Here is a 21,828-nt window from a genome sequence, read left to right on the forward strand (position 1 = left end):
GTTCTGTGCAGTCTTACTCGTCCTCCACTATAGGTCAGTTTTCACCAGTGCAAATAAGGCAATGCATTTTTTTTTTTTAATTACTGAATATTTTGATCCTTGTGTGAAATAATTTGTCAGAATTTAAAATTTTAATATAATTTATTGAGATCAGCTAGTGGTATGCTGCATTGTAAAGGGATGCCTTTACCTTAGACAGTAATGCCACAGAGTATTTATTCAAACAAAGCTATGTTTGTTCCTGTTGTAGTAACAAAATCTTACTGAAATTTGATTGTATGTATGCTGCTTTTGTTTTAGATAATGGCCAGTGTAGGTAGAAATCTAATGGTAATTTTCTGTCATCATTTTTTAAAGATATGAACTTAGAAAATTACATTTCTCCTCCTTTCTCTTCCCCTGTCCTTACTTCTTTCAAACTTTGCTTTTAGGCGTACCTAGAATATTATTTTTGAAAATAAAATATCGTTGCATAATTTATTTCATTAGAAGCATATCTGTTTTAGTAGATGTTCCTTGCTTTTAGAAATACTGAAGCATGAAGCTTTTCCATGTAATCTCATGCCAGTGTTTGACCCACATGGATTAAAATAGACTGTTTTAATCTTTGACCAAATTTGGAATTAGAATATCAGCCCACTGGGAGTTTGCAAATTATACTAGTTTATAGAATGACAGGTTTATATAAATAATTGCAGTGATTCCCACTGCATGTTTTAAATTAAAATTTACTTTTTTGAGTATTAGGAATAATAAAAGTGCAGAAAAATGAAAGCTTTTTTTTTTTTTAATAGTTCCTTCAAGTGTCTCGTATGTGTGCTTTATGATACTTTCTCAGATGTGTGGCATATTTATCTAGAAATAATCTTTTTAGACTGATCAGCTTACAAGCAAGATCATGCTGGATATAAAATTTTTGCATAGTTTTTTGGCTATGCAGGTAATTATTTTAAAAGAAATTGCCAAATTAAGACCTCTGGTAATTTGATTGTACAGTAAAGTCATTGCATTATATTTCTGTCAGGTTTTGGTAACTATGGTAATGAGAATGAGGTCATGCATTTTGCAGAGAAGTTTCCAATAGGAAGGTAGGTTCAAAAGGAAGTCCCCTCTTTAAGCAGCACATCTTCTAATGACTATGAAAAATTGAAATGATTTAATTAAATTGATTATATATGAAATGTGAATTTTCTTTTATATAGATAAAGACACAGTAAATAAAATGAGAGATCTGCGCATGAAAGCTGAAGATTATGAAGTGGTGAAGGTGATTGGTAGAGGGGCATTTGGGGAGGTTCAGTTGGTAAGTTATGTTTCTGTTTGTACATTTGAATGTATTCTGTAGTATTTTGCTCATGTGTCTGTTTCAGAATACAGTGTTCAGAAGATGAAGGCTTATAATATTATAGCCTTAAGCTCAGTGAAACTTTATTTCTTTTTATGCCATGGAAATGTTTTTGAGACTTTCATATTTCGGAACTCTCAATATGCACAAATACTTATTTTGCATTGTAGTCATGCATCTCTATTAAAATAAAGTGGAATGTGTATTCTTCGTAATCAAGAAAATTACCCTTTGCTACTGTATACGTGGATATGTGAATGAATCTTCAGGACTAGAAGTTCTGCCAGTTCAGGGACTACACCGGAGTTTTGTCAACGTAGTTCTCAGAGATGAGAGATGTTGTGTGTTTTTTGGGATAGATTAACAACTAGGCTTGTTCATCCTGCTTTATTAAATTGAGAACTGGTGGGAGAAACTGGAAATATGGCAGTAAGTACACATGTCTGCTAATGAACTCTGGAAAATGTTTATAGATTTAACTTCATAGTATTTAACAGGTGCCAATATTTGTCCTTTTAAAGACACGTACCTACAAATTAGAAAGCGACTGTTATGCCTATGGACTTCTATGTTGAATAGTTCTAGCAAGTGTTTTAAGAGCAATGCATATATTGGCAGAAAATGCAATGTAATTATTTTGTAGACCTACAATATATAATTCTTTATAAAAATGTGAAGAGTCTTATTAAACTTGTTAAATACTGAAGCAGGAAAAGTAGTATACTCAGTGGTGTTCTTCATGTATTAATGTGGCAAACTAATGTGATCTGTATGTCACATTTGTCTTCATAGGTAAGGCATAAATCCTCAAGGAGAGTGTATGCCATGAAGCTTCTGAGCAAATTTGAGATGATAAAAAGATCAGATTCTGCATTCTTCTGGGAAGAAAGGGATATTATGGCTTTTGCTAATAGTCCCTGGGTTGTTCAGGTATAGTGATAATTCCTTTTAAAATATTGTCATTGTAGAATGATGTCGTTGCAACACTGCATAACTTGGAATTATATGTTTTCATTTTCAGCTTTTCAAACTCCCTTTTTGGTTGTATTGGTTTGTTAGGGAAATACATTATTAACATTAGGAATGCTGTATACAACAAATAGCAGATATTGCACTTGCTTCAAAACTGTATTTTGTCATAACATTTACAAGATAAGCTATTCTGTTTATTATTAAAACTCTTTGCCAGATATACATTGGTGAGCCTACTCTGCAGTAATTCTTTGAAGCATCCAGCATACCAGAAAGATATGTTTAAGACACAGCTTCTGTATATTCTGATTTCTGTGTGTATATTTGACTGCAAATTATGCCCACTCTGTGTTTTTTTTTCCCTCATTTCAGTATTACCACTGACAATTTTTTGGGAGGCATTGCTGCCTTTGAAGTTTGTAAGGAGCATGCCTGAAGCAATCATCATGCATTGTGTGTGCACATGTTAACTTGTTCATTCAAACTGTTCTTACCCTTAAGCATGTAAATTCTTCTGTAAGGTTAGAACTAAACAAAATCATTCAAGAGTTACCTAGATCAAATAGGTAACTACATTACTACCTGTCTGGGAGTGATTGTCCAGAATAGTACTTTTATGATTTTCAAAAAGTTTTAAGTTATGAAACTTAAATCTACTTGCACTACTCATGTTGAACAGAGCATTGACAACTGTAAGGGAAATATTTTTACTTAGTTATTTAAAATTTAGGCTCACTTTGTAAACAATAAATACATTGACAATAGAATAATAAATGTATAGTGATAATACAAGTAGAATCAGGCAGATGTTTGCAATACAGTAGTTTCATGTTTACATATTTGTCAACTAGCATCCCAGTGAATAAGGAAGCATTTTGTCCTCTTATGCAATAAGCGTTCTTTGAAATGTTCTCAAAATTTATGGCACCAAATTCACTAATCTTAATTTGTAACCAGGACTCTACTCCTTCCATTGTAACGTAAAGGGACAGAGGATCTGGCTGAAATTTATTCTAGAGATTAATTCCTTTTTAGGAGGTCTGCTGGATGACGCAAAGTTGCTGCAGTAGTTGTAGCAATCCTGTTACTCTGTAAATCAGTTCGCACAGAAATTCGTTTGATTTCCAACAAGCAAAAGATTAAAGATAACTGGAACATTCAGTGACTTTTTTTTTTTGTTTATTTGCTTTTTACAGTTATTTTATGCATTCCAAGATGACCGTTACCTTTACATGGTGATGGAATACATGCCTGGTGGGGACCTTGTGAATTTAATGAGCAACTATGATGTTCCGGAGAAATGGGCAAGATTTTATACTGCTGAAGTTGTACTTGCATTAGATGCAATTCACTCAATGGGTTTTATACACAGGTGAAAAAGAAAAGTGTTACATAATGGTGTTTCATTCCTGGTGCTGCCAGATTACTTCAGTAATTGTTTAGGCAGTTTTAAAATTTATGATGTTACTTCTTCATTATTATTTCGTAATTATTCTGTCTTTACAACTTCAAAGATTCTTGCCATCAGAAAGTACAAGTCTGAGGTGATACAGTCAAAGTAAAGGTTTTCAGCAGGCTGATGTTCCTCAGTTTAGGGAGGAATAAATTGTCCCACTTTACCAAGAGATACAAGAACCAAAGTGGTATGAACATGTTGGCCCCAAAATGGTTCTTTTCTTTTGATTAGAAAAAGCTGTTTTGGGAACTTGATAGCAGTAGTATCCACTGTTAGGAATTATTAACTCTCTGCTCTGCATTTGAAGCCTCAGCTGGCATCAGTGACCCATTAAACAAGAATCTGTGAACAATCTGAGGAAAATCTCCCAGCTACATGTTTTCTTGTAAGGGGCAAAATGGAAAATCGAGGTGCAGAGCAAAGGGACTTGGCTTAGTTTCATATTATGCACTTGCCCTAAAGTGAAATGTAGGCACTTCTCAGATAGGTTGAGAAGTTTTCTTTTTGACATTTGAACTTTTATCTGTTGTTAACTTTCAATTGTATTAACTAGGAGCAGAAGAATAATTTTTTCAACAGAAAATACAGGAAGAGTTTGAGGAAGACATAGTATATAAATTCTGAATTTGTAATTTGTCCAGAAGATCAGTGTTAACGTGTAAGCTTTTGCAAAAAAGCAAAAGCAAAGCAAAACAAAATACTAATCCGTTACTTGAGTAGAATCTAGAGCATCATTAATTATGTAGCTATGCTACATCTAATGGATAAATTATCTGGCTGAACGAACCATTTGTACATGTGTATGGCAAGCTTTAGAAAGCAGGCATTAGAAGTTGCCAGCAGCAAGTTTTTTTCTCTGAAAATTTAGATTATTTTGACACCAGCAGATTTTTGGAATTTGTTTTCCACTGGAGTCAGTCTGTTCAAATCTGAGGAATGAAAAGAAACTGATGAAAATGTAGGCCCACTGCTAAATGGATCAGGGACCTAGTGACAAAGGACATGGAAACGGCTGAGGCTGCCGCCTTTGCCTCAGCCTTCGTTGATAAAGTCTGCTTTCAGGCCTCTCAGGTCACTGTGCCTAGTGGCAGAGCTTGGGAGAGTGAAGCATTACTGTGGCAGAGGAAGCCCAAGCTGAGTCCCAGTTATGCTAACTGGACATACAGATGTCCAAGGCACCAAGTGGGATGTACCAAGGGTCGTAAGGGAGCTGGCCAGTATCCTAATGATACTGCTCTCTGTCACCTTTGAAAGGTTGCGGCAACTGGGAGATTCCTGATGACTGGAAAGAAGCAAATGGCACACCCATCTTGCCCTTAGAAGGGCAAGGAGGGGAGGACCAGGGGAACTGCAGGACAATCAGCCTAAGGGCAGTCTTTGGGAATCTTATGGAATAAATTCTCAGGAAACCCATTTCCAAGCACGTGGATGGGAAGGTGATTGGGAACAGCCTGCATGGATTTACCAAGGGTAAAGCATGCCTTACCAACCCAATTGCCTTCTGTGATCAGATGATAGGCTCCACTGATGAGGGGAGAGCAGCGTGTGATGTTTGTCTTGACTTAGCAAGGTTGTTGATGTAGCCAGGTTGAAAAGATACAGTTTGAATAGGTAGAACAAAGGGTTGTGCTCAGTAGTACAATGTCCAGCAGTTGATACTGGGGTCAGCACTATGTTTTCGTTCACTACATGAACAGTGTTCAGGTAAGACAGAAAGCATCAGTCATCAGCTGCCCAGCAGGACTTTACAGAAAAGTGGAGTCAGACTTGAAGTTGCACACTGAGAAGATGAAAGGCAATGGACAACACAAGTTGCAGCAAGGGAATATCTAGCTATTCATTAGGAAATATTTTTTCACTGTAAGGGTGGTCAAACAGTGTAAGAGAGTCTTGGAGAGGTTGTGGACTCTTCATCCTTGAAAAAAATTCAAAACTTGACTGGAATTGACCCTGAGGAACCTATATAACTTTGAAGTTGAATCTAACTTTGTTAGCTGTACTTTGATCAGGCAGTTGAACCAGGGGTCTTACAAAAATCCCTCCCAACCAAAACTATTCTGTGAGTATACTGATACATTTCCACTGCACTTCATTTCACAGTTATCACCAGAGTTCTCCTTTGAGGTCCCAGAAATAGGCTTTCTCCTGAAATTCATGTTATGTTTTCTTGATAATTGTTTTCTACTATTATTCTGCTTCAGTATATTTAATAACATTAGATGTGCTGGACTTTACCAATTATTTTATAAAAACTTATTTTCTATAACGGAAGTACTTTGCGGAAAAGGGCATAAGGCAATACTCCTTTTGAGCCATGGAAAAATGTTTATTCACATTAATATAATTCTGAAAATGACATCCATTTGTTCCCTTAAAATAGAAGTTGTACAGAGAAGAAGCTATGTTTTCAAGGTTTGTTTGAGATAGCTAACTCAGAACCATAATGGATTTTTTTCTGTAGCTGGATCCTAGCGGAGAGGTACTTCAACCAATGAGTGTTTTTTAGGAACTTCAGCTTCAACATTAATGTCCAGATTTGTTAAATTTGGTGACTTAAGACTGTATACCCACATTCATTGTAATTTTTTTAAATGTTGTAGTTCAGCAGTCCATGTGTTGGACATGATACATGAGAAAGCAGAAAAAAATGGAGGAAATAGAGGTGCTTTCATGTTGGTGTTTTTCCTTGCAATGTTGCATCTGAAAAATAGTTGGCTATTATTGTTTTCATAAGTTACATTGATTTATTTACTTTTAAACAAATACATTTTTCTCCTTTCAGAGATGTGAAGCCTGATAATATGCTGCTAGATAAAGCTGGTCATTTAAAACTAGCAGATTTTGGTACTTGTATGAAGATGAACAAGGTAAACATGTTTTTAATTTCGCTTTTCTGTTTGTGAAAGGAAAACATACTTGAAAGTGAAAAGAAAATATACTGAAAACTTTAGCTAGATGAGAAAAGTCGAAAGTTCCACTCTGTTCCTATTATCATTCATTATGCATCCTATTCAATGACAATGTAGAATGCAGAAATGGTTCTTGAAGTAGGGACTGTATCAACTTCTGTCCTGTTTCCTAGAGGAACTTTTTGAAGTCAAACCTTTGATTGTCTCTAGATCCTCTGGATTATTTAAGTCTTCCATTATCAAAAGTTAATGCGAAAAAGTGAGATTATTTTTACGTAGTGTGTCAGTAATGAAAGAATCAAAACTGATGTACAAGTTGCTGAATCCTAATTGTACTTATTAGCCATATGCTGACATAGCAAAAGGGCAAATCTGAAGGCAACAGGTTAAAGAATGTCATAGAATTATATATTTTCTAAAATATATCCTGAGGTCACTAAAAAAAATTAATTTACAACAGTATTTCACATACTGTGAAGCCCTGTTGTTCCCTAGACAAAACTCTGATCAGTTTGTGTCAGCCTGCACATATATATGAGGAAAACGATCTGAAATACGTGGTACTTTATAATAAAGTCTGTGTAATATGTACATTGTGTTCTCAACATATTCCAGGAGCTTTGAATAAATCATTGTATTCAGCTGCTTTACCATAAATAAAAGGCACCAATGAAAACCAAGTGCAGGTTATGTGTACAAATTCAAGGAGTTGCCTCAAGTCACAAACAGTCCACTTCAGTGGAGTCGCTGACACAAAATTGGGCTTTGTTTTGACTTAATACAGATTTATCCTTGACTGACTATGTTCTTAACAATGAGGAATTTTGAAATATAGAAAAACATTATCCGAGTGTTTAAGCTGCAAGTGCCAAAAAATAATAGAAAAAATATTATGAAACTTTGCTGTATATTAGCATTACAGAAGTAAACTTGTGTCAACAACACGTTAGATTTTGTGCTGTTCTAAACAAAGCTAGCTGAGTAGTCTTCAGCCTAGTGTTGGGTTCCTCTAGTCGTTTGAAAGAGAAAGGTTACTCTGTGGGAGAGAAACTGCTCAGCATAGGAGCTTAATTTAGGTGCATTCTGGATTTGCTGCATACGCAACACTGGATTTGTATTTGTTATATTTACTTAGTTATATATTTTTATGCAAGTTTTTCTACTGATCCATTTCTAGGAATGGCATAGGATTATTTCAGAAGTGCCTCAGTGGCACTGGAAAAGAGGTGCGTGGTTGTAGCTTCAGCATTCTAGATGCCAGCTCCGGTGTGACTGATCTCTGTTCTGACAGCCCTTTCTCAGGGGCATAAGGAATGTCAAACGTTCTTCTCACCTGTTACCTGTTTTGAAGTCTGTCTACTTAGAGTTTCAAGGTCCTATCTACCTTTAGTCTTCCTGGCATTAAGTATATTGGGTCGGAGGTGAAAAACTTGCACTTTAGCTGATCCTGTCAGCAAAATCCCTGATGTTGACCCATTTATGCTAACAGAGGAGCTTTCCCTGTTGACGGTACATCCTGTCAGTATATGACACGTTTATACTGGCACGAGCAGGAGAGGCTATGCAGTGTTTACAGGGCCTAGATGCAATTCTGATTACTTCTTGGATATTAACTGAGGTTTTTAAAGTGACTTTCACTGTGTTTGACAAATCTGGTGCTTTGTTCTGGATTTAGTACCTTAGAATTTAAAAATGTTAAAATACCCATTCAAAAAAGAACATTTGTTGATGGAAGTTGATGATGATGAGATGATGTTGCTTTGGCTGCATAAACTCTTGGAAATGGCTTGCAATTTTGGGTCTTATATTTGGGCCTCGCTGTTTTCCTCTTCTTTGTAGGAAGGTATGGTACGATGTGATACGGCTGTGGGAACACCAGACTATATCTCTCCTGAAGTATTGAAGTCCCAGGGTGGTGATGGTTACTATGGGCGAGAATGTGACTGGTGGTCAGTTGGAGTCTTTTTGTATGAGATGCTTGTAGGTGAGTAGTAGGATAATCGGAATTGACTATACTACTTAACTAGACTCCATGTTAAAATCACTGTTGTTTTTAACTGTTTAATTTATTACTCTTCTGACATAAGCTGTGGTTTACTGATCATGGTATTTACAGAGTATGTTTTAGAAATATTTTGGCACAGTTCTCAAACATTTGTTCTTGCCTCTTGTTCACTTAGTTGCTTCCATTGTTGCATGTATAGTTCAAATATTATAAATCAAATCTACAATACTTTTGATCTGCTTTTTAATTTTTGCATTGCTTTTTCAGGTGATACACCTTTTTATGCAGATTCTTTGGTTGGAACATACAGTAAGATTATGAACCATAAGAACTCCCTTACTTTCCCTGATGACAATGAGATTTCTAAAGAAGCAAAAAACCTTATTTGTGCCTTTTTAACTGATAGGTAAGGTTTAAACTTTACTCAAAATGAAAGTAAGCCTTCATTCAGAGAATTTCTTCTCATGTTGAAAAAACATATATATATGTATATATATATATTTGTTTTGTGTGGGTTTCTAAACTGCTCGACAGAATTGAATGTTTGGGAAAGGAGTCACCAATGGTTGCTGCTGCTCTTTATGGTAGTAGCATGTATACTGGGGGAAGTGCTGCTACTATGGGTACGTCTACCTTATAAATTCAGTTCGAATATGGAGTGTTACTCCTTAGTAACAGCTACTGTTACCTTGCACTGTGTTGCATAGAGTTGAGGGGCATGCAAAACAGATTCCTTTTGGATGAAGCTAAAGCAAAAGGTGCATTTCAGGAGTGCCCCTAGCTCTTAGTGGGCATTCAGGATCAGGGTGGAGTCAGCCCAAAGGAAGCCCATCTGAAGTGTGGGTGTTAGGTCTGTTTTGCTTTGTGACTACACTCCTGTTGTACCCCCCACTACTTATTAATATAAGCATAACTTTGCTTGAGAACTGGTGCTACGAAGGAGGGGGGCTGCTGCATTTGCTGGACTGCATGGGTTTCAAACAACAGCATGAACTCCTAGAAAAAGTGGAACCTAGCTGCTGCTTGGCAGCTGCCTAGCCAGTCCATGATGGTGGAGACAGTAGTAGCAGGACCTCTTATCGACCAGACTTAAAACCAGACTGTGTTCTGAAATGTAGCTGCTGTGCTCCTGTAGATATCTTCATATGAAAACTTTGAGATATGTCTATTTCTTACCTTAGTTTGAGAGGTAATTTTTTGTCTTTGTTGTTAGATTATGCCTTAGAATGAGTCTTTCCTTCAGAATAATTTATGTAACCTTCCATGCTTAACCAAAACACTCTTTAACAGGGAGGTAAGGCTAGGACGAAATGGCGTAGAAGAAATTAAACGGCACCTTTTCTTCAAAAATGATCAATGGGCTTGGGAAACTCTCAGGGACAGTAAGTATAATGCTTTTCTCAGAGACAATGATCTGGCTTACTTATGTATTATGTTAGCAAAAGGACTGCCACGTTTCTTTTTAGTGGAATTTAAAGTTTTATTTACTCTGTATCACGGAAAGAGATTTCTTAGACACCAAAGAGAAATTCCCCCCAAAAATTCTTGATTGTGTTACTTGAATAATACAATGATCATTATCATACTATTGTGCTTTTTTTCTAGCTGTAGCACCAGTTGTGCCTGACTTAAGTAGTGACATTGACACTAGTAATTTTGATGATCTGGAGGAAGACAAAGGAGAGGAAGAAACATTTCCCATACCAAAAGCATTTGTGGGCAACCAACTTCCTTTTGTAGGATTTACGTACTACAGCAACCGTCGGTACGTATGCAGAAAGCAAGCTAATGGTGTATTCTTTTGTCAACACTGTTTCTGACTCTTACCAACCAGTATTTAGATACAAGCCTTTTCAGATTCTTATTAACAATTCAGAATCCTAATAAATGATACTGTCTTGACACTTCAGTAATGATAACCAGTATTGCTGGTCATCAGTATCTTAAAATATCACACTGAATTTGTGAATGTCTTATTCTGCGTTAAGAATATTATATAGTGGCGCTGCAGAAGCTAAGCAAGAAAAATCCACTGTTGCCGCTACTAGGCAGAGCTGCTTGCAGAGCACTGAATTATATATAGAGTCATGAATCATGGATATGAATGTCACTTTGTTTTACTGCAAATTACTATTCCTGAGCTGTATATGAAGATTCCATACTTTACATCAGTGTTTTAGCATGTGATAAATTAAACCCTGGCTTACTAGAAATAAAATATCTTCTACTTGCCTGTTATCTGCTTCATAATTTTTCTTTTTTTTTTTCTCCCAAAGTGTGCACCCTCTGCAGAGTGAGATTGTGATGCCTTACAATTTTCACTGTTGCTTAGAAGACTTTAAATTACATAAATTAGAATTATATTAACTCATACTTTCAACAGTCATTATTATTGTAGGTACTATGGATAGTTATTTCTACATTCAAAAATCTCGATAACTTTTTCTTACTTTGAAAGCTGCTTTTAATTATAGTGGGTGTCAGTCAGGCTTAAAATGGGCTAAAACTTCTTGTAGACTATGTCAGATAGAGTCTATTAGTTTTAATAGCATTTCTGGATAGGAAAGCCTTAAAGGAAATAAATCTGTTTTTCATCGTTGGATAGAAGAGGAACCACTTTTCCAAGCCTGTGGTGAAATTCTTTCCATCTCTGCAAAGAGTTGGACTTGTTGTTGCTTTCTGCATAGTAAGGCATTAGAAGGACTTGCAATCTTTGCGTACAGTTTGTAAGAGTTCAGCAGTTCAGGAATTTCACCTACTGTTCTGATTTTAGTCTATAATTTAAAAAGTCTTAATTTTTGCCTTGCAGGAAGATTTTGGAATATATTATCAAGAAGGTGAAGTAGCATACAGAAGCTTGTTAATAACAAAATTTCTTCTATCCCCCTCTTCCTTCTTGGGGGACAGTATTAGGAATTTAGAGAACTAAGTGGCTGTGTTTTGCTGTCATTGAAGAACTCTGCTACTAAATACTATCGTAACTTTGTAGGCTTACTAGAACTAAAATGCTGTCCTAGAATTGAATTTTGTCCCATAATACTCTGCTGGTGTGATAGTCTTGAAAAGTCTGAAGCAACCATTCATACTTGCTAAACTTGTAATCCTAGTTTTTATTCCCTTTTTGTATTGAAAATAGTTCAAACGTTAAAAAAATTGCATATTTAGAAAAAAGTTGAACATTTATCTCCACCTTCCTTTGATTTCATCTTATTCATGTACGCTGGAGAGTTTAAAGAAACGGAAATCTAGGAAAATGATGTGACTTCTGTCCTTAAAGAAAGTAGTACAATCTTTCAGTATAGAATACTTTCTACAGCTGTAATCTCATTGATTGTAAACTAGGAAATACGTTTGTTTATTATTGAACTTCACCTGTAACACAGATTTTGGAATACTAGCTGAGAACACTTTGCAGCCCTATCTGGCTTGTGTGTTCTGTTCTGGATTCTGATGGAGCTGGTGCTGTGCATGTTTAAATACCACATTGTCAACAGCCCTGATGTGCAAAATATGGTGGCTTCTTGTACTCAAGACAGTAAGCCCCTTTCTGTAGGGAACTGTTCTGTTTCCATTTTGTCATTTGATTGTCTGAAAGCAGTCTTGATGTTTAATGTGACCTTGGCTTTGGAGATGTCTCTGATTTTTACCCTTCTGGATCTTTTGGAGAGGTTTTTGTATGTGTGAAAATATGCATGTGAAACAAAAAAGATCTGCCCATCTTCCTCAGTTCATGTGTTGGAGAGTTTTTCCTCACATAATCTGAAGCAGTTAGAGAGGCTTTATGTCTCTCTAGATCAGTTTTCAGGCCAAGAATATCACATAAAATACCAAAGGAATTTGAAGATAGCAATTTGTATTTATTTACCTGACTTCAGAATCATGACAAATAGAAATTTGTGGTATTTTTAGAAAACACTTACGTAAAATAAGAACACTGGCTTCAGGGCAAACTTTTTGTGTGTGGAACTCCTAGTAACTTTGTTGGAAGTTACACAATCTCTGCAGAGTTTGCTTCATTGCTGCTACTTGCTGCATAAGTGCCTGAGTAAATATTTATGGGATGGAAGCCAATGAGAGTGTTGTAACCATGGTAAGCAAAGATTTTTTAATGGTTATTAAAAAAAAGAAAAGTGGTTGAATTAGTATTTGGCAGAAATCCTTTTTTCTGGAGGTCTTCTACTGCAGTTTTCTGCTTTACCCTTTTCAATAAACTGTGTAAGGTTTTCAATTAAATGTGCTTAAATCTTAGAGTATAATAAATACAGAAACGAAAAAATCTGATTATGTTGCTATTTGTTTATCTACATTTTGGAGAAAAAATCTGGGGGTTATGTTTTAGGATCATTGTATTCTGTTTTTTCATAACCTTGCTTTTAAACAACTCTTAAAATAAAACTGTTTAAATGTTGTTACAGGTATTTAGCTGTCTCTGCAGAAAATTCCAATGATAACAGAACAGGCTCCAATGTGGATAAAAGTGTGGTATGTCTCACTGATTTTCAGCTTTGTTGGATCCTAGCAAAGAATCTATTGCATATATGGGAATAAACTGTTCGAGTTCTAAATGTCTCAAATTATTTTAGTGCTTGGAGGATGGGAAATCAACGCCTAAATTTTAAGTGTTTAGTATGGCCTGCCTATTAAAGTTATTGGAAAAGCGGAATTTCAGTTCTTCATATAACATTGCTTTTCCTGAATTGGGATAAAATAGCTGAAACTGCATACTCTTTTTGTGGAACTGGATTCACAGTTTTTATCTTTAGAAATATCAAAGTGTTTGTGCAGTATTTTTAGAGTGCCTTATCGATCCCAGGTGTATGCTGGCTTTGTGGCAATCATGGAGTCTGGACGTGAGTGTGACAGGAAGCTTGGGCTTTCCAGGAACCTGCCAGTTTAATTCTGGAGCTGGACTTCCTGTGAACTAAGTGGGAGGTTGCAGATAATGTACCAAGTGTGGATATTCTGCTCCTTCCCAAGGGAGCCCCACAAGCTATTGGGAATTGGGGCACTGAGGATCTGCATTTATAGAGTAGTTCACCTAGCAAGAATGTTCAGGAATTTTTTCAGTTACTGCTTCTTGGCAGTCAGGTTTCCAGGAAGGTACGCTGAGGTGTTGGAAACAAGGCCTGCTTGGATTCTGTGTAAGTTCTGGTGTAATTCAAGCTATTCCCTAAGAATGGTCTGATATTTTACAAATTACATTCTCTCCAGAAGAAAAAACTGTCAAAAAAATGGTAATTAACTCTAAAAGAAATCTTCTTGGCTTTGACTATGATTTACTTTGTTAGTATTTTGTTCTGTTATGTTTTCCATGTGAAGTAGAACAGAAGCAGATATCGATGCATGTTCCCCTTTCTCTTAAACTTGCTATATAAAGGTTTTAATGATATATGGTATTACCCAGAGAAAATTTGTAAAGGGCAGGGGAACTAATTATGTACTTTATTGGGCTAACTGAATTTATTAAGCATTGAAGTGTCTTGATGTCTTTATGTATGTTGATGTGTTCCATAAATTTTGTTTTCCTCATAAGCATTTAGCTGTTGATATGGTAAAATTAAAAACAGAGCCAAACTTTCAAATATTTGCAGATACTTAAAGCTGTGTGCTGGCCTTTGGTTGACTTTGAAGAGAGTTACTGAATGGACTTGGCATAGTTAGTGGGACACAGGCATCTGCATGTAGTTAAAGATCCCTCAAGAGTCCTGTCCGTATTGTCAGGTGTATTTGAACGTCTTGTGATTTTAACAGTTTTGGGAGGTGAAGCTCTGGAAGGATATGAGTGGTATAGAGAGGTTTAAATAAATGTTAAGTCTTTACTACAAGGTATTTTTACCCCACAGTTCTCTCAGCTGTTTTTCTTTCATTTCATGCTGCAATGAAAACGGTAATGTTGACACATGGTTAGCAAATTAATTAGTTCTGGAAATGTAACACAAGATGTCACCTTGTCTATCTGCATTTTGGCATGGTATTGAGTGTCTTCTGGGAGGGACTGAGTGCCAGAAATTTCCAAGAAATTCATTGCGGTTTGCAAGTGTGTGAAACTTCACAGAATTAGGCCATGAAGTTGGAGCAGAATGGAATTCAGTGTCCTTTAACTGTATTTCAAACCTCGCTGAGTATCTGATTATTTACTTTGCTTTAGTGCTACCATAACCACTTGTAAACAGTTCAGATATTAAGAAAGAGGAGATGAACAGATTCTTTTGCACTGGGTCTTTGGTTTTCTTCATGGTTCAGGGTGCAGAACCAGACGCACTATGCCATGGTGATTAAAAAAAAAAAAGTGTACGGCAATTCCAGAGGGAATTTTCTTGGCTTCTCTGCTGTAGGCAGGCTTTTCCATATTCCTTTCCTCCCCCTCCTCCTACTCAAAATGGAAATTGAAAACAAACTAAACATGAAGGAATGCTTTTATACTGAGTTAATTGTAACTCAGGATTTTCTTAAGGTATTATTTAGTCTATTGATATCAGATTGTGCAGAACTTCTCTGGAAGCCTGCTGTCTCGTACTAATGTAATTAGACATTGTAATTAGCAAGCTTAGATAGACCCCTTGGTGTACAGCACTATAAAGCATCTAGAGACAGAAAGAAGCAAGAGGAGGCAGTAAAGGTCCAAACTAGTAGAAGTCAGTACGGAAATGCCTCAGTTGCCAGATGTCTTTTTGGACCCGTTCCTCATCCATCCCATTTAGTTCTTTTATGCAACCTGTCTGGAAGGGCTATAAAATGAGTTACCAAGAAATGGAAGAGCAATTATGTTGAAACTTCCTTATCCTTTATTTTTGTGCATTAGCTGTGGTCCTTTTTACTAAAGTGAGAGCTAGCCTTTAAATAGTCTTGCTTCTTGATTTCTCAGTGGTTCATACCAAGGAGATAAATGTGTTGTGTACTGGTCCTCCTTCCTTTTTCCTCAAAGTTTAGATTTAGAGGCCATTTCTGTGGTTTTTGACTACAACCATTGTCTCATCCATATGGTGTTATGTTGTATATCATACCAGTAATTGGTTTTCCAGAGCTGTTCTGTAAGTGCTGAGAAGTCTATTTCTTCTAGTATTTCCTTGCTCTCTCAAGACTTTGTGATAGGTAGTGGTAAATATACAGAATAGAGTGGTGAATATACAAAATACATAGTTTCTGCTTAGTACCCAGTCGCCATGTCTATGTTCTTCCTCTGAAAACTTCAGAGCAGCTTAAGAACATGGAAGAAAGAAAAAGGAGGAAATGAGAAAGGATCTCCAGTTCTTGAGAGCACCTGAGTGCTCCATGCTTTATTTCCTACTACAATGGGAAGGAGAACAGATTGACAGTAGGAAGTAAGAAAAACACCTGCCTGGAAATAGGCAAAAATAATCTTACCTATAACTTTCTCATTTATGCTATAATAGTCTCCAAACTGAAATCTTAGTTTAGGACTGTACAGAGGGCAGTCCTTGTTGAGAACGCTTACTGTTACTATCAAGAAAGAATGGAGAGAAGCGTAATTTGTCTCCTTTTCATGATCTCAGCGAGCAGTTCTAGTTTCTCTAAGTATATTTTGTGGGAAAAGGAAGAAAGGAAGAGGCAGATGTAGGAGGAACTCTTCTGTTGCTCCTTTTTCTGGGATGATTGTGCAAAAGGAGTCAGGCAATTGTCAGTTTTTGAAGTTAGAACAAGGAACAAGAAAGCAAAGGGTCGGAACCACTTCAATATGTTGCTTTGAAGAGAGTCTAGATTAGGACTATAATTCTTCTCTATGCAGTTCCAAGAGTGTTGAGGGAAATGTGGGAAAGCTAAATAAGGCTGAAATCCTGACAAGATCAGCGAAAAGGTTTAAAAGAGTGAATCAGCATGGGCTTGACTTAATGAGCTTCCTCAAAGTTGACACCATCTTGTTAATTGAGGATTTTGCTGATATTGGAGTGGGATTATTGTGCCCAGAGATGCAGTAGAAGGTAGATATTTTGAGACTGCATGAAAAGAATAAATTTCTGAATTTATCTTGCTGGCAAACAGTACATGATGTACAGTAATGTTCTGCATTAACATCTGAAGTTTGTTACTGTTTTCAAACCCTGGTACAGTGATAGCTGTAAAAATTATCTCTGACTAAATGGATGTTAAGAGCATTTTCTCCCCATTGCTAATAACTGACAGGCCTGGTTCTGCTTCCTGAACTTGTTGAGAGCTTGAAGATGCGTTGCAAAATACATGTGGTGGTTCATGCTAGAAAAAGAACTTTTGAGACTAATTAAAATGCTTTCTTATATCTTTGCAGTAATATCTTTAGTCTGATTCTGAAGATACTTAAAACAAGGAGGATTTGACTTAGTTTAGCCCCGTGAATTTTGACGGAACTATTCAGAACCCTAAAATTTTATGTGCGTTCAAATGATAAAACTGCGTAATATTAAAGTTGTTTCTTGTAATTAACTTCTTTAGAATTTTTTTTGGGAGGGATCACATTTTAATAAGGTAAAAATCTAGTATTTAGATAGAAGCGAGTAAGCTGTGATACAACATAAGCAGCACTGAATATTCTGAAATACTTTTTGAAGTTTTTAAATTTAATGCATGTTCTTTCATGTATAAATATACATTTAAAGCTGGAAAATATGCAGAAGATGATCTATGAGTTGGAAGAACAACTACATAATGAAATGCAGTTGAAAGATGAAATGGAGCAAAAGTGCAGGTGAGACTTTGAACTTTAATTGTTTACATAATTTAAATACATCTAACACTTCAGTTCTGTATTACTGCTTTATGGATTACCAGAACAACACTAAGAATGGTACTGTAGTTCTCCAAGCGAATTCCAAGCCCAGGCTTAAGTCATTCTAAACCAATATTTAAATGATTTTCTTTAATATAGTATGAAGAAAATGTTTTGTTTTCATTGGCACCCATGTAACACATACTCTTTCTGAACACTTGAATGTTTGAGTTTATCCGGTATCTCTGAATTCAGATGTTTTATTGGACTGAGGTTGACGATGATCATGCTGGTTTTTTTTAAAAATGTAAAGTACTGTATATACAGCATATATTGGATTATTAAAATTAACTGTCTGGTTTCTAAATACATGGTACTTGTTGGAAAACCACATTCCTTTTTTTTTCCTGTGACTGATAGATAAGAACAACTATTTGCTTTCTAAAGGCTTGATTCTACCATGTTGAAGAAGTAGCTACGTGAGAATTTGCCTATTTCTTGCAGCTACACTTATGAACAAACAGTTGGGATTCTCTTTTCTGATAATCAGAAATTTTTACTCAGTTTCATGCAAACCAAATTCCCCTTCAGTTAGCTTTTCCTTTTGAAGTTCTGTCCTGAAGGCCTAACTAAAGCCAAGAAGCAACACTAGGTATAGGATATAGGAAGAATTTAGGCTTGTGAATTAGGACCATAGTGTGTAGTTGTACAAGCTACTTATGTGGGAACTGGTAGCCAAAATGGTCTGGTGGGAATTTAGACTGTGTGACACCGTCGCTTACTTAAACACAGCTTCGCTGTTCACACGTTCTGATTCCTTTCCACAAGCAGGACATACATTGCTTGACAAATCTTCAGTAACTGTCTTCCTGCAGTACTATTGCAGTTGTCAGAGCACAACAGTGTGTCTTCTAGTATACCATACTGTTTACTGCAGAGTTAGTAGATAAGATACATTGCTGTAACTGCTCCTGATTGCACCTGCCAGGTAACATTGTCAGGGTTCTTTTTGTTATCTCTTTGAAGAGGGATAGCTAGCTACAAAAATGCAATGGATGTGTCAATGCACTTAACCTCACTCTCTCTATAGTACTATGTTCTAATGCATTGCTTCAACAGAGAGACTTTTAAATAATATTATTCAAATATCTTTATCCAGAGTAGGGAGCTGTCTACTGTTGAATTAATGAACCATTTCAGATATTTGGAAAGTTCACAACTGGAGGAAGTTTTAGCAGTTCACCAGGGTATTCTAATTTTAATTATAGCCTGTTGTGTACATACACTGTTTTTACATTTGCAGATTAAGGGAGAAAATGTGGCACCTACATTTTTGCATATATAATCTGCAGCAAAGTTGATAAATACTTAATAATATATTTTAGAAATTATTGCCAGTGATTGATTGTTTTCTTCAATTTCAAATGTTTATTACAAAATAGCATTAGCCAAAAGGTAAATGTTCACTTTAGTAACAATCCCAAATTATTTCACTAGAAAAACACTATGTATAATGTATCCTTCTCAAATATTACTTAAATGATTTTCTTTTATTTTTAGATCTTCAAACATAAAGCTAGACAAGATAATGAAAGAACTGGATGAAGAGGTAATCTTTTTTTCTCACTGAAGCCGCCTTAGTTGGGTAAAGAATGTGGATAGTACTTTCATGATTTAAGGTATTTCTTCTGTGATTAAAACAATTGTTCTGAGTTTTAATTTGAGACCAAACCATCACATTTCAATAGGTAGCATTGGGAGATATATTTTTATTTGTACACATTTTAAAAAACTTTTTCTTTCTGCGAGTCACGCTGAGTTCTTTTTCCTCTGCTAAATGTTTTGCTTAGTCTTGTTCCTTGCAATTTCTCTTTGAGTTTATCAAAATCAGTTACTCTAAAAATTAATGCACAGATGATTTTCTGTTGAGTCCTCATGTTGTCTCTTACTAATAATTTTAATAGCTACTTACATATAATCACGTTAACGATAACTTTTCTAGTAATTTCATAAATTTGTCACGTAGAAGTTAAAAAAGCCATCTTTTCTGAAAACCTTTTCAAGGAAGCCAGAAACTCACTTATTGGAAACGCGATGCATCAGTTTCCTTGATTAATTTCTTGCAGAGATACTGGTTTAGGGATCATTCCTTAAAATGTAAATAGAAAATACCAATGCTTTTAATTTTAGGGAAATCAAAGAAAGAACTTGGAATCAACAGTGTCTCAGATTGAGAAGGAAAAGATGGTATTGCAACATAAGATAAATGACTACCAAAGAAAAATTGAACAAGAGAATGAAAAAAGACGGAATGTGGAAAATGAAGGTATGCCATGTTGTCCAAACATTGACACTGATGAGGTGCATGATGTGTTTTAGGCAATAATTTACTACCTTAGCATCTTAAGTACTACGCAACTTTAAAAGGATCTTTTGAAATAATGAACACAAATTTTGAGTTTATTTTTATTTGAGTTTTAATGAGAACACAGTATTTTTGTCTTATTTTCAAATTCTGTTCTCTACAGTGTGCGTTGTTGTTCTGCAAGCACAGAATTTGACCTAAAAATGTATATAAGAAGTAAAAAGTCAACAAAAGACCTATTATGTGCCAAGAATTTATTTGAGCGTGTTTGTGTAAAAACAAAAAAACAACCCTCCCCCCCCAAAAAACCCCAAGCAAAACCCTAAGGATTTTTTTAATCTGATGTATTAATGGTGTAATTTCTCTTTAGTGTCCACACTAAAGGATCAGATGGAAGACTTGAAAAAAATCAGCCAGCATTCACAAATTACAAATGAGAAGATAACACAGTTACAAAAACAAGTATGTTGCTTCTGTTCATTGTCTTCATTATTTCTTAGATTTGAGAAGCAGTATTGAGCATTCAGATATAACAAAACCGGTCCCATTCATTTTTATATTTGAGAGTCTTGTCTGTTTTATTTTAACAGCTAGAAGAAGCAAATGATTTGCTGAGGACAGAATCGGATACAGCAGCAAGGCTGAGAAAGGGTAACACAGAAATGAGCAAGTCATTAAGTCAGGTAGAATCACTGAATAGAGAACTGCAGGAAAGGTGCAGAGTTCTAGAAAGCACAAAACTGCAGGTGGAGAAAGATTATTACCAACTGCAAGCAGCTTTGGAGTCGGAACGAAGGGACAGAAGTCACGGATCTGAAATGATTGGAGAACTACAGGGTAATTCTTCTGTATTTATACTTTACCAAAAAAGTTGTCATAACCGTACATTATTAAATAAAGTACAGTTGCATAAAGGGAGGAAAGCCAACCTGCAAAACTGTGTGACTTAATAGAACGATTTCTGAAGATTGGATCTTGCTTCCTGATCATGTCTGAGCGGCTCTTGGGAGGGAGAGTATCAAAATCAAAGAGTGGGAAACCACTAATTGTAAGTCTATGGGGCTGCCCTGACTAAAAGTCTGAGTCCAGTGGTACAAAAATATGAAAACCTGATACAGTGCTAGAGAAGACACAACACTCCATCTTTCTGCCTTGGTGCAGTACCCAAGTTGACATACCCGCACTTTCTTTCCTTTTGTTTGTGGAGAAAGCTATTTTGTTGTTAAATTGCATTTGTTTTCATAAAAGAAAAACATTGTTTTACATGCTTTACATTACTTTAAAGCAAGATGAAGAGCATAGTAAGGGATGCAGATGTGGAATCCCTTTTTCAGGATGCTTGGAACTTTTTACCATTTGTACTTCTGATTCTTTATACTAGAAAGTATTCAGATACGTTAGTTTGTGACTGTGCCTATGCTAATGGATCCTGCCTCTTAACTTGTCACTTTAAATCATCTGTCTGCAGCATTGAAAATCATTTTCCATGAGGCACAATCTTTTGTTGAGGACTTTTGGGTGGTTTTGGTTTTGTTTTTCTAAGGTAAACTTTGCTACCACAAAGAAAGAACTATCAAGAATCAAGTTGCCTGTTTACTGTGCTTCAAGTATAGTAAATCAATTTCAGTTGAATGATTGTAAAGTTCCTCTGAAATGACTGAGTATAGTTTGATCCAGTCTGTTGTTAATTGCAAGCAGGGGTACAAACGGCATGAGAAGACTATTCTGTGCGTTTCAAAATGTGTTTTTGACCACATTCAACTCATCAGCCTGCAGGAAAAGGATCTTTTTCTGAAGGGTGTAGGGTTAAGGTGCTTTGCTGGTATATACCCAAATACCTTTATGTAATTCAAATACTCATACAGCTATTTCTAAAACCACATTTAAAATGAATGAGAAAATTACAAGATTTAGGAAGACTTTCTGTTCTTCCATCTCATAGTTTCTTACATATTGCCAGGATGTCTCTTTATACTTAAAAATTAAGTGAAGCGGACTGTACTGTAGACAGATGTATTTGAATTGGTAGGTTTATTTTTGTATACTGTATTTAAGGTATTAAGTATACTGTATTT

The 21,828-nt window shown here is 35.8% G+C and overlaps 1 protein-coding gene across 4 annotated transcripts in view; it reads left to right on the forward strand.

Annotated features, from left to right (window-relative positions):
• ROCK1 (Rho associated coiled-coil containing protein kinase 1) overlaps nucleotides 1-21,828 on the forward strand; it is a 93,818-nt gene that overhangs the window by 36,641 nt on the left and 35,349 nt on the right. For 3 of the 4 annotated variants that reach the window (XM_075142011.1, XM_075142010.1, XM_075142013.1), the window contains exons 3-16: nucleotides 1,203-1,303; nucleotides 2,138-2,275; nucleotides 3,514-3,689; nucleotides 6,556-6,640; nucleotides 8,522-8,666; nucleotides 8,955-9,093; nucleotides 9,978-10,069; nucleotides 10,293-10,452; nucleotides 13,103-13,169; nucleotides 17,279-17,367; nucleotides 18,949-18,997; nucleotides 19,579-19,714; nucleotides 20,124-20,215; nucleotides 20,344-20,590. In XM_075142011.1, coding sequence (XP_074998112.1) covers nucleotides 1,203-1,303; nucleotides 2,138-2,275; nucleotides 3,514-3,689; nucleotides 6,556-6,640; nucleotides 8,522-8,666; nucleotides 8,955-9,093; nucleotides 9,978-10,069; nucleotides 10,293-10,452; nucleotides 13,103-13,169; nucleotides 17,279-17,367; nucleotides 18,949-18,997; nucleotides 19,579-19,714; nucleotides 20,124-20,215; nucleotides 20,344-20,590 — 1,716 coding nt within the window. The remainder of the gene's footprint in view (nucleotides 1-1,202; nucleotides 1,304-2,137; nucleotides 2,276-3,513; nucleotides 3,690-6,555; nucleotides 6,641-8,521; nucleotides 8,667-8,954; nucleotides 9,094-9,977; nucleotides 10,070-10,292; nucleotides 10,453-13,102; nucleotides 13,170-17,278; nucleotides 17,368-18,948; nucleotides 18,998-19,578; nucleotides 19,715-20,123; nucleotides 20,216-20,343; nucleotides 20,591-21,828) is intronic. The other variant, XM_075142014.1, reaches the window with a different exon arrangement.

Source organism: Calonectris borealis, chromosome 2, assembly GCF_964195595.1.
Source record: "Calonectris borealis chromosome 2, bCalBor7.hap1.2, whole genome shotgun sequence".
Classification (NCBI taxonomy): domain Eukaryota; kingdom Metazoa; phylum Chordata; class Aves; order Procellariiformes; family Procellariidae; genus Calonectris; species Calonectris borealis.